The 12,220-nt window shown below is 38.5% G+C and overlaps 4 protein-coding genes across 6 annotated transcripts; 1 reads left to right on the top strand and 3 right to left on the bottom strand.

Annotated features, from left to right (window-relative positions):
• Nucleotides 1–143: 143 nt before the first annotated feature.
• Nucleotides 144–811, bottom strand: LOC122640341 (protein NDR1-like). The gene has a single exon (XM_043833501.1). It carries the CDS (start codon nt 777–779, stop codon nt 144–146), a length of 636 nt encoding a protein of 211 aa, XP_043689436.1. The 5' UTR covers nt 780–811.
• A 2,258-nt stretch (nt 812–3,069) lies between these two features.
• Nucleotides 3,070–3,730, bottom strand: LOC122640625. The gene has a single exon (XM_043833839.1). It carries the CDS (start codon nt 3,689–3,691, stop codon nt 3,077–3,079), a length of 615 nt encoding a protein of 204 aa, XP_043689774.1. The 5' UTR covers nt 3,692–3,730; the 3' UTR covers nt 3,070–3,076.
• A 473-nt stretch (nt 3,731–4,203) lies between these two features.
• LOC122641084 (thioredoxin-like fold domain-containing protein MRL7L, chloroplastic) lies at nt 4,204–9,000 on the bottom strand. The gene is made up of 6 exons (XM_043834402.1): nt 8,982–9,000; nt 8,421–8,646; nt 7,785–8,305; nt 4,627–4,708; nt 4,426–4,537; nt 4,204–4,343 (listed from the first exon to the last, which is right to left on the bottom strand). Exons 2-6 carry the CDS (start codon nt 8,616–8,618, stop codon nt 4,210–4,212), a joined length of 1,047 nt encoding a protein of 348 aa, XP_043690337.1. The 5' UTR covers nt 8,619–8,646; nt 8,982–9,000; the 3' UTR covers nt 4,204–4,209.
• Nucleotides 9,001–9,937: 937 nt separating this feature from the next.
• Nucleotides 9,938–10,992, top strand: LOC122640639. Of its 3 annotated transcripts, none has more exons than XM_043833855.1 (3): nt 9,938–9,959; nt 10,295–10,520; nt 10,637–10,992. In XM_043833855.1, the coding sequence occupies exons 2-3, from the start codon at nt 10,323–10,325 to the stop codon at nt 10,790–10,792; spliced, it is 354 nt and encodes a 117-aa protein (XP_043689790.1). In that variant the 5' UTR covers nt 9,938–9,959; nt 10,295–10,322; the 3' UTR covers nt 10,793–10,992. The 3 variants fall into 3 exon arrangements, with proteins under 3 accessions (XP_043689790.1, XP_043689789.1, XP_043689791.1); XM_043833854.1 differs by having other exon boundaries at nt 9,940–9,959; nt 10,299–10,520; XM_043833856.1 differs by lacking the exon at nt 9,938–9,959 and having other exon boundaries at nt 10,287–10,520.
• The last annotated feature ends 1,228 nt before the right edge of the window (nt 10,993–12,220 follow it).

Raw genomic sequence — 12,220 nt, 5'->3', positions numbered from 1 at the left:
CTTGCAGCTTTGTTAAAACTCCATGATTAGAGGAAGAACTTACCATCTTCTTCATGGAACTTTCTTTTTTGAATTAAAAAAATGAAAGTAAAAATATAAATAAGAAATGAAAACCAAACAGTCTCCATGGAGAGTGGTAAATACTATCGTACACCAAAAGAATCCGAAATAAACAAAACAAAGAGAGAAGCCATAACCCTATAAAAGCAGTGCCGGCCGCCGCCGTGCGCGGCAGATTTCAGCTTAATCGATTTCTTGTGGGTTTTCTTTCCCTGCTTGTCGACACTGACATCACCCTGTACCTTAATCTTGTGTCGTCTGGTCTTCCGACTAACGATCTTATACCTCACTTTCGTCGCCAAATCCACCCTAAAACTCACCGTTCCGTTCGACGAAACCGTCTTCACCGCCGCTGCCCAAGGAATCTTCACTTCCTGAAGGGTTGTCTTCTTGTTGGCCTTCTTCTTATGTCCCTGATAGAACCCCGTAATGGAACCGTTTCCAACGGGGAAGCTGTTTAGGTTTGGGGCGTAATAAAGAGTGATGTTTAGGTCATCGTAGTAAATTCCCTTGAACTTGTTGGAGTTGTCGATTATGAAATCGATGGCTACGGTGGTGCCGCCGCCGGTGGTGGTGGTGTTTAGGGCAGGGACATAAAAGTTTTGGATGGAGAAGGTGGGTGGGGAAGGACGCAAGCTAAGCCACAAGAAGAGAGCGGTGAGTCCCACTGAGAAAATGAAGCTCAGGCAACACTTGCAGCAGCTCATAGACTCCGACATTGATTTGTATGTTTAAGAAGAAAAAAAACTACAGAAATTAATCAAAATGGAAAGGAAGAGAAGAAATCGGAGAAGAAAGAAGCAGAGTGAGAGAATTTTTACTTTGAGTGAGAGAAAGGAAAGGTGTCAAAGTGAGGAAGAAGCTCGAGAAAGGAAAGGTGAGCAGGAATTTCTGTTCCTATTTTTTTTTTTTTCATTTTATTTATTGATAAAGTTAATTCCTTTTTTCTTCTGTAACACATCAACTCAAGAAAGTACTGGCGTAGGGGACAGAATTCTTTTTCCCTACTTTTGACATTTCTCCGCTGGTGGAGGAATTCTTTTTTTTCAACAATAACGAATATGTCCTGTTCCTGAATCGATTATTGATGGGGTCCATGCTTATAGATGGTGTGGTTGCAATGATAAATACGAGTCAGGTTTCTATCAAGGTTTTAAAACGCGGAATTGAGGACGGAATCGGTGAATGGCAATTCGGATTGTAATCGATTGGATTGATGTTCTAGAACCATAAAATTGGTCCTCAGCTTCAAAACAAGGAATTTCGAGCAAGGTTAAGATAGTCAATTTTTTTTTGATAAAAGGTAAGATGGTCATTTTTTGTCTTACTATATCTTGACAATAAGATTCTATCGGGCACCTCGATACTAGAGGATCCAAATTGAGGAATTTCTAGGTTTTCTTATATGAATTGATTGTATCGGATCGATGGAAATGGGGATTGATCACTGCGAATTCCAATCCAAATTCACCGATCCGATTAGTAAACGTTCTTTACTGTTTTACCCGATTCACCGATCCGAACTCATGGATTTGTCTCTTCTACTCCACTATAATGTCCCACTCCCAGTCTCCGACAGGAGTCAGGACCCACAGAGTAGAGAGATGACATAACCCTATCTTAGATTCTCTACGTCACTACCGTACAGCGCACTTCAATGCGGAATTGCGACTCCTTTTGCCAATAGATTAAGAAAGAAATTAAGCAAGTTACACATTAATCACAACTATTTTTGGTTATTTTATAAACAAGACTCCCCAAAATCGGAATCAAACTGCTTGGTTTACATAAAATTGGCCGGTTCTCAAAAACTGGATGGTTCAGCTTGATGTGTTGCCTCATAAAAAAGAATTAAGCAAAGTGCTATGTGATATATCTCACCAATAAGTGTGCTATGTCATGCGGGTAGGGGAAGTACCTCTTGGAGTATTGGTTGCTGCTACGAAAAAAATCCTTTGCAATGTACCGATCTAGCGGTGCAATGCGGTGCGATCTTACAAGCTCGACATGTGGATGATGTGATATCCAACGGTGTTAAGTTCAAGAAGGAAAAAAAAATGAAGTGCAAATGAGCTCACACCATTGGATGTCGCATCATCCATGTGTCGAGCTCACAAGGCCACACCAGTGCACCACCAGATTGGGTGCACTACAGAGGATTTTAATCCCCTGTACCCCTACCCCTGGCCACCCTTCCTTGAGTTGGGAGTTGGGATGCCAGCCTCTAGTGGCCTATGGGTCCTTGATAGGATTTGTTTCAACACATTTTAAATATTTTAAGAGAAGTAGTTTTCCGTCTGAGAGTGCGGTCTACGTCAGCACTCCCATGTGTCTATCTCTCTCTTCCTCAAAACAAGGGGGGCCGAGGTGTCTTTTCATATGGGGAGGAGAGAGATAGACTCATGAGAGTGCTAGCGTAGGCCACACTCCTGGACAAAGTTTTTTTTCCCATATTTAAATTATAGTTCTCTGATTGGTTTGATCAAGCCCTTTCTCAATTCGATATTCAATCCGGTTTCAAAAACATTGTCATCATTCAACAGAAGGGAGAATGTTTTCTGTGCCGGGTGTGCAGGCTGCACCTAGACACACGGGTGTGAGCAACATGATCATCCTGCCCCTAGAATAGCAGGCCCATGTGTCTGGGCGCAGGCTGCGTTGCAGCACAGAGAACATCAGCCCATCATGAAAATGGGGGTTTGTCCCCTTTAAAAAGAAAAAGAAGAAAATTTACTAGTGCATCATATCAGTTTCAATCTTGATAGATAGATAGACGTGAAGTCCTCTATCACATGAACTCCTCTATGTCTACCATTTAGTAAGAAATTATGATTAGATTCCAATGGCAATCAAATAATTATTTACTGAAAAAATCATAATAAATCTTGGGAAAAAAAAAACCCAATATATGAAGCACATCAAAAACTAGTTTTAATCCCATCTGATCTCTCTCTTACTCTTCATACCTGATCTAATTACAAATATAAAAAAGTAATTACTTAATGAAGAACACTGATTACTTGTGTTTCTTGGGAGAACGATGAAGCCTTAGTTTCTTGTTCTTAGCTGATATCTTTCCATCTTTACCAACTGGAACCTTACCTTCCATGTTAACCCCATGATGCTTGCTCTTCCAAAACCACATTTTATACTTAACTCCAGTAACCAAATCCATTCTTAAATCAGCTGTGGCCGCCGCGGTTTTCGTCTTCGTCGTCATCCGGTTCCGAACAACCCCTGAAACTGCTTTCTGAAGTAATTGTCGATCACCATTCACAATTCCATTCTCTATAATAGACCCTTTGTTTAAAGAAACAATTTGATTAAATATGGTTTCACCAAGACTATCATTACCATAGAACAATGTTACCTTTATTGCATCACTAGAAATAGTATTATCTTCGTTTGGATTCTCAATTTCCAGATGAAAGATGATGGTTGTGTTACGAATCGAGATCTCTTTAGTGGTGGTGGTGGTGTTCATGGCTTCATTGAAGGCTGGAACATAGAAGTCATTAATGGTGTATTTTGGGCTTCTGGGTGGTAAGAGAAACCATAGAAGAAGGAAAAGGATTACTGTGAGGAGTACAACTTGGATGAGCCATAGATAAAAATTTCTAGTTTCGCACATTTTTTTTTAAGGTTGAGAGGACAATGGAGGAGAGAGGTTGCAGATGAGGCTAGGTGTTCTTCTTTTGGATCTTCTTTGTACGAAAAAAGAGGGAAATTGGGGGATGTTTTTCTTGTTTGGATCGATAGTGTTCTTACACGTACTGTAACTAAGCTTGCTTCTTTTATCAGCAATGGTAGTAATTCGATTCCTTTCTTTGCTCCACAGTGACACAGACACTGGTTTATAGTTCTACAAATAAAGGTTGATGTACGTGAGAAGAGTTAGTAAATACACGCAAGGAAAAAAACCAACCAATGAGAAACCAGAAAGGGGGGAAGACGAAAGAGGGGCGTGGGAGAGTTTGTTTCAAAATCTATAGACCATCCTAGGGTCCTGTTTAAATCTGCATCACACATCTACTGATTTACATTTTGTCGCAGAGAATACTCACATTCCGTCACAACTTTTTTCATCTGTTCTGTTTAGGCAACAATATACAATTAGGGCTTAGTATGCACAACAACATTTTGCTTGGTTCAGCATTCCTTGTTGCTTGGTACAGAGGGAATAACTTCTTGACTTCCCCCAAAATTACTCAAGCATGGTGGCTTGGCTGCTCCATAGTAGAAGAATGCCATTATCCTCGACAAATCATCTGCTGTTCGAATTGCTGAACATAAAACCATGGCAAGAAACAAAATTAAGCAAAGGTAGTGCCAAAAATTACAGTGATTGCATTAATAGACAAATACCTTTCTCACGATATAATATCTTCCCAGCTTTAGTGAAGATAATCTCAGGAAAATCAGAGACTTTCAAAGCAGAGACCAGATCAAGTTCAACAACAGCATCAACTGCAATACACTGTTGCATACAACATGACAATGTTAGAAAAGAGATATGTTCATAAAAAGAGGCAGCCACAGAACAGATGATGAAATGGCCTCACTAACCCTTGGTGAAGGCAGCCTGGAGTTCCAAAAGACGTGGACTGCTTTCTCCAATTCGCCCCGCACTGTTTCATTCTCCCGGGGTCTAAGATGCATCGATCAGAACTTTCAGTACAAATACTTACGGTGTTAATAAACTATTGACCTAATTCAAGTATGATTTGTTATGGCAAAGTACTAGGTCTGGATATATACCAAGACCATTCTACATTAATTCTGGGGGCTATATAATACGCAATGTGCTTGAAGGTTTGAGTTTTTTGGGTTCCAGTGTTAAGTGGGTCCCATCTAAAAGATCATATAGAACAAAATGCAGCCCAAACAGATCACTCCAACTTGGACGACTGAGTTTCAAAAAGTTCTAAGGAGTTGCATCTACATCACATGGTTGAAAATCATCTAATTTCACTGATTATTTTCTGTATCATCTTTAGCAGTGGGACCTATTCATGTATAGGTCCTGAAACTCTAAATGCACGACATCTAGTAACTCATCTCCCCCACCCTCCCTCTCAGCTGATCAGAGAGTTTTCCTGTTATCACTGATTTGGATAGAGTTATGGTTAGTACAATCATCTTGATATAAAAAATAAAAAAAAGTACTTTAGGATGCAGTCCGAAATCAGCATTAGGACAATTCACTACCCTTTTGGAGTAGGTGTCGCACCTCAAACTTAGAACGACAGAGAGAGCTTACCCTCCTGAGAATTGAGATGTGTAGATTATGTGAAGATGACTAACATAGTGGTAATTCAAGAAGGAGAAGAAAGAGAACAATCAAAAAAATTTAATCCAGAAACAGTGACATCTTGGTAAATCTGGAAGCAATTGAAATAATGGGGTTCTAAATCTCCCAAGGCTTGGGAATTCAGAAATCCCTTTGAAAAAACCAGAATTGCAGTAATGGCTTAGAAACCAGATTAGGAAGAATTTCAATAAATTCAAATCAGCAACTCTGTTAGGTCCCCAAACTCTGGTCGAAGGTATATTTAATGGGGAAGAATAGAATACTAAAATCTCAGGTTGATCCAATAGTCGGCTTCTTAGGATCTGAAGTTTCCTACTTAGCGCAGGAATTTTCAAATCTGAGAATCGATGGAGATTTCAGAAATTCCAATTTCGAAATCAATTTCAGGCTTTCACCACAACATAACAGTTATACTGATTATCAGAAAATGAAAATAGAACTTGAAAATCAGGTTGATAAGACTTGAAATTGAAAAACAGAAATTTGTTAAAAAGATAGAATTTTGAAACCACTGTACGATACTTCAGAATAGAAACCAATTGCTAAGCAGGGAAGCAGAATTAAAATCCCTTGGTTAGATTTGAAGTTTCAAAAAATTCCTATATGGAGTAGGAATTCAAGAAACCAAAATAAAAAAGATTTTTAAGCTAAGAACAGAATCAGAACTAGAAAATGATATGAAGAGAGAAGAGAATTGCAGACACTAACCTTGTAATCAATGGAGAAGAAAAGAAGAGTAGACAAGAGAAGAAATCAATCCCATATGCCAAGGTCAACCACTCTAAAACTCTTTATGAAAAAAAAAAAAAAAAAAAAAAACTCGATTATTTACTCAAATCATGCTTAATTGATGAGTGTATTAACATATAAAGACCTCCTAAAATTCCTAAATTGACTCATTAAAGGACTCCTAATCACCCTCTTATACTGACTTAAAAGTAAATAGACTCAAAACAGAACTCTTAAAAGCTATTAAATATCATAATATAATTCAAACACTTAAGACACTAATTTTGTGTGCCAACTTTACCCCCACGTTATGAGCTTATGAATTAGGCCCATTCTAATGAAACCAAAGATAATAAAAGGCACAAAGCTTAATTTCAGCCCATTGGATTTAACCACTATTTGGGGCCTTCTTAGTTACATATAGGCATGCATAGGGGATTAATGTCTAATGCAACTGAATCATAGTTGTCATGGCAGCTAGGCGAACCAAGGCGTTGGAGAGGACCTGGACGCAAGGAAAAACCAACAAGGCAACCAAAACACCCGTCTAGGCAACCAAGGCGACAGTAAGCACCTGGATGCCAAAAGGGTCACCTAGGCGCTGCCTTGACAACTATGAATTGCATCATGAAACTTGTAAAAATAATTCATCATGGGAATTAACTTCTATAGTCCATCCCTGACCAACAAGACAAATAAGTCGTGAGAACCATGGTGAATTCAGAAAATATCATAAAGGCAGGCATGTGAACTACATGAAGGTGTTCCTCAAAGCTCTGTAGATTTTCCAGGGCAGGAAAACACACACATTACTGATTTACCAAAAAAGTGGACCTTTATTTTCAGTTCTAATAAATTTTAGAGCTCAGTGCTAAATTTTCTAATTGAATTAAAGACATCGACAATGTAAGGGTGTTTCTGAAAAGCTTTCTACTTAAGGGTTTAAAAAAAATATATATTTCAAATTTCTCTCGCCAAATGACAAATAGTCGGACTTAAAATACATACATAGAAACAATGTAATGGTTTTTAGAAGATCTCTATGATTTTAAAAGCCGTTGTATATGATGCTGAAAAGATTGTTAAAACTCCAAGGTTGAGTGAAATATTTGAAATTCTTGAACTTGTCTCAAGTCTCAACTTCATCAAAACGATGGAAGAAAAAGTATGGGGGAAAAAGAAAAGAGGACGCAGCTTTTTGAAAACCCCAAAAAAGTTTCAATGAAGATCTCATCAGTGAATGACTGTATATTGCATGGAAATGAGAAATACTAAACGAAGCTTGAAATCATAAGGACATTGAGAGAAGCCCACCATAGATACCGTGAAATAAGAACCTGCATCACAGATCTGTGCACTTAGCCAGGGTCATCTGATCAAAGAGAAGATGATTGGAACAGGCAAATCAATGACCATTTTTTAGCCAAAATCAGGCCGGAAATATAGGTTTGAATGAAGGTCGTTAATCTTTTTGCTATATTCAGCATCCACATTTTGCCAAAAAGAGAATATACCTGCTTTCTCTTTAATTAGAGACAAGACTTTCCATGTCATCTTCAGCAGAGGTCTTCATATTCTTTATTTTTTATTTTTTCAATGTGAGAAGGGAACCGGATTCAGTAATTTAGTTCAAATATGGAAAGAACATATGAACCATCAGTAGATGAACAAGTGGAAGACAAACCTTTTATATCGATTGTGCACCAGAACGACCAGAGGACTGATGTCCTTGAATACAGTTTCTTCCCATTCCTTAGTGGTAATGTCTTTTATTGGACGAATGTAATTATCATCTTGCCAAACCAATTCTTTGTCGCTATCATAGTTCTCATCATCATCTTTCCTGACATTCTTGATTGTGATATTGTTGAAGAACTGACCTAAGTTGAAGCCCCACCCATCTGCATCATCTGGCCAGTCAGGGTCTTCCTCATCCACAACTAGAGGGTAATCGGCTAGAAGTTTCTCCATTTTCTTTCTCCTTTCTACTGGGTCTTCCTCCTCTTCAACATCGGGGTTCTTGTCGATCACCTCCCTAATTTTCTTTCTCCATTCCCGTCTTTCTTCTTCATCCATTAGTATCGGTTCATCTTCATCATCCTGATCACGGAATTTATCTTCCTTATCTTTCTTCCCACCATCAGAACCAACTTTCTCTTCAATTTTAGAAGCTCTCAACCCCGTTCTCCTCCTACAATTACCCTCCTGCTCAGAAGTTACCATAAGTTACAAGAAAAGTAACTAACTATATACAATTCAAAATTATAAGGATTCACTCCTGGAATGATTTTAAATGTAAAAGAGAGCAACAGAGGCATACCACCAGAGGTAAGTTGGAAAACTTTAGAGAGGGTATCGTAGAATTGTTGAATCTCGATGAAGAAACAGAGGAACAAGACATCTGCGTTGGTTTGAAGACAATAACAGCTCCAGCGAATGCAGAAGGAAAGACAGAAATGCACCCTTCTTTTGGAGACGTAAGAAAATGTTGTAATCTCAGTGAAATTTGCAAGGCCATATCTGGAATAACAAATGCATTAACCTGACTGTAAAACTATAAATTAGAAAAGAATAATAGAAAAAATGAAAACCTTGGAACTTCTCTTCCGATTCAACAATTGAAAAGATCCAGAAGCTAGTACATTTTTCTTCTGATTTTATTTAAAAAATCATGCGGCTAGTGGCTACTTATTAGCAGGTGAAGACGGGTTATCAGGTTATAAGGCCATGACTACGAACAAAAGTCAAAAAATCAAAAGAGAAAAGCAGCATGAAATACGGTATTCTACAGGCGTTGGTGCAAAAAATTTCACTTAATAGATAGCACATGTTTAACAGAAATTCTCTATTAGTAAGAGAGGAGAAGAGCAAACGATAGTACCAATCAATAGATATACGAGTTGCAGAACAGATTCTTCGTGAACTCAATTTTCCTCCAGTTGTTTTGATTGGGAAATGAAATCTTTGTCTGCGTCGTGTTAAAACCCTACTAGAACTCTAAAACCCAAACATAAAAAAGTATGCTTAGAGGAGCAGAGAGGACTGAAAGTTAGAACTTACAAGCTTTCAATTTTCCTACCGGGATAGGCCCGGTCTGTTCCAGCCTGGGGCCCTAGGTTTTAAGAATCATGAATAGGTTTAGGCACATCGGTATTCGTTTAGAGATCTCCAGAAGAAAAAAAATCTGATTACTCAAATAAAAATCCGTTCGAAAGAAAATCTGAATACTTAATAATAAAAAATTAAATAAATAATTATCTTCAAGGTTTTGAAGATTCAACAGGTTCTAGAATATGAGAAAAAGAGAATCATGATCTACGAGATATGTATTGAGATTAAATTGTATCCGTTAAGGGGAGGAAGGTCCAGGCTACACAAGACAGAGAGATGTATCGATCCGCATCCAAATCCATTTAAAGGTATCCATATTCAGCCAAGAAATATCCGGATCTTATCACATCTGGACTCGTATCCATATCCGAGCCAAATCCCATCCATTTACATCCCTACTTAGAATTAGTCCTCAGATCCAAAGATAAATAAGGTTTTTAGGATTTTTGGGTGTCAGTCGAACGTATCGGTGGAAATCAGGATCGGTCACGGCCGATTCACGATTCTTAAAACCTAGGGCCCCAAGCTGGAACAGACCGGGTCTATCCCAGTAGGAAAATTGAAAGCTTGTAAGTTCTAACTTTCAGTCCTCTTTGCTCCTCGAACCATACTTTTTTATGTTTGGGTTTTAGAGTTCTAGTAGGGTTTTAACACGACGCAGACAAAGATTTCATTGCCCAATCAAAACAACTGGAAGAAAATTGAGTTCACGAAGAATCTGTTCTGCAACTCGTATATCTATTGATTGGTACTGTCGTTTGCTCTTCTCCTCTCTTACTAATAGAGAATTTTTGTTAAACATGTGCTATCTATTAAGTGAAATTTTTTGCACCAGCGCCTGTAGAAGACCGTATTTCGTGCTGCTTTTCTCTTTTGATTTTTCGACTTTTGTTCGTAGTCATGGCCTTATAACCTGATAACCCGTCTTCACCTGCTAATAAGTAGCCACTAGCCGCATGATTTTTTAAATAAAATCAGAAGAAAAATGTACTAGCTTCTGGATCTTTTCAGTTGTTGAATCGGAAGAGAAGTTCCTAGGTTTTCATTTTTGCTATTATTCTTTTCTAATTTATAGTTTTTCAGATAGGTTAATGCATTTGTTATTCCAGATATGGCCTTGCAAATTTCACTGAGATTACAACATTTTCTTACGTCTCCAAAAGAAGGGTGCATTTCGGTCTTTCCTTCTGCATTCGCTGGAGCTATTATTGTCTTCAAACCAACGCAGATGTCTTGTTCCTCTGTTTCTTCATCGAGATTCAACAATTCTACGATACCCTCTCTAAAGTTTTCCAACTTATCTCTGGTGGTATGCCTCTGTTGCTCTCTTTTACATTTAAAATCATTCCAGGAGTGAATCCTTATAATTTTTTAATTGTATATAGTTAGTTACTTTTCTTGTGACTTATGGTAACCTATGAGCAGGAGGGTAATTGTAGGAGGAGAACGGGGTTGAGAGCTTCTAAAATTGAAGAGGAAGTTGGTTCTGATGGTGGGCAGAAAGATAAGGAAGATAAATTCCGTGATCAGGATGATGAAGATGAACCGATACTAATGGATGAAGAAGAAAGACGGGAATGAAGAAAGAAAATTAGAGAGGTGATCGACAAGAACCCCGATGTTGAAGAGGAGGAAGACCCAGTAGAAAGGAGAAAGAAAATGGAGAAACTTCTAGCCTACCCTCTAGTTGTGGATGAGGAAGACCCTGACTGGCCAGATGATGCAGATGGGTGGGGCTTCAACTTAGGTCAGTTCTTCAACAATATCACAATCAAGAATGTCAGGAAAGATGATGATGAGAACTATGATAGCCATATCTTAAATTCAGAGTTGTTTACCCTTTACACAGACAAGAGTTTGCAAATGGGACCAGATCAGTCCTCTTGTGATGGCAACTTAAACTTGAGTTCTTCTGGAGGATAATTGCAGTAATTTAAGATGGAATGAATTTGGATGGATTCCTACAGAACAATCCAAAGAAGTGTACACAATATCTAGTAACAAATTTAGGCTCATTCAATTCAAAAGGGTTGCTCTCTGGAAGCATGAGTGATTTACATCCTGGACCACTGTGTTGGATAGTAACCATAAGAAGCAGAGATGTGGGAATATGGTGAATAATGTTCAGTTTGATTGATTGGTTCTACTTTCTGGAGGAGGATGCACAGTTCTTTACCTCTAATCCTCATATACAATGGTAGATTACAGGTGTTGTGCAGTGTTCAAAGGTTCTTTTGCTTTCCCTGGAACTCTAGATTAAGCTATTTGAAATTTTGAATTCATGTGGGTTTGATAAATGTAGGATAGTAGAGAGCCTTTACAAAGTTGTTCCTCCAACATTACCTGATGAATGTTGGGATGAAAACTACAGCTGCCAACACCATGAGAGGTGTGTTTAGCGGTCTTGTTGAGTACTTGTGATAGCTCCAAAATATGCACTTGGTTCATGGATTACTCTGGGTTTGGTCGAGTAGAGCACCTAAACGAGGTAATGAAGCTTACCAAAACCATACAGATTAAATCAGATATAATGTCAGGATTGTTTTCCTGAGAGGCAAAACTACATTCTCTGGGAAGTAGGAAATTTTGAAATGGGTTTAAAAGGGAAAACCTTCTGGGGGAAATCAACCTTTTCGGTCTCATGATCCCCCAACTCCCTTCTAAAAGAAAGGCCCAAAATAAATGAAGAACTACCAGACAATTTTAATATCCTTGACTCGAACTACCAGAATGGCCTAAAAATCCAATTCCTAAGACATTCTGTAAGGGTGGAGATTGAGAGAGAAAAGCCTGTAGTGCCCATTATAAAGAACAAAAACGAAGTTCCAGGTTAGCCTGGTTACCTGATTAGCCTCGCCGTGCTCAAATCCCTTGAATAAGATGAGTAAATCCCCTGTACCAACAACGAAATTCCCCTGATTAGGGTTTCAGAACGAAAATGAAAGAGAGTGAGAGAGAAAAGGAGAGAGAAGAAGAGGGGAGATCCAAAGTCACATTACCTGGTTCGAC

This window comes from Telopea speciosissima, chromosome 9 (genome assembly GCF_018873765.1).
Source record: "Telopea speciosissima isolate NSW1024214 ecotype Mountain lineage chromosome 9, Tspe_v1, whole genome shotgun sequence".
Classification (NCBI taxonomy): Eukaryota; Viridiplantae; Streptophyta; class Magnoliopsida; order Proteales; family Proteaceae; genus Telopea; species Telopea speciosissima.
The sequence above is the reverse complement of the archived record's forward strand: the minus strand, read 5'-3'. Positions and strand labels throughout refer to the sequence as shown.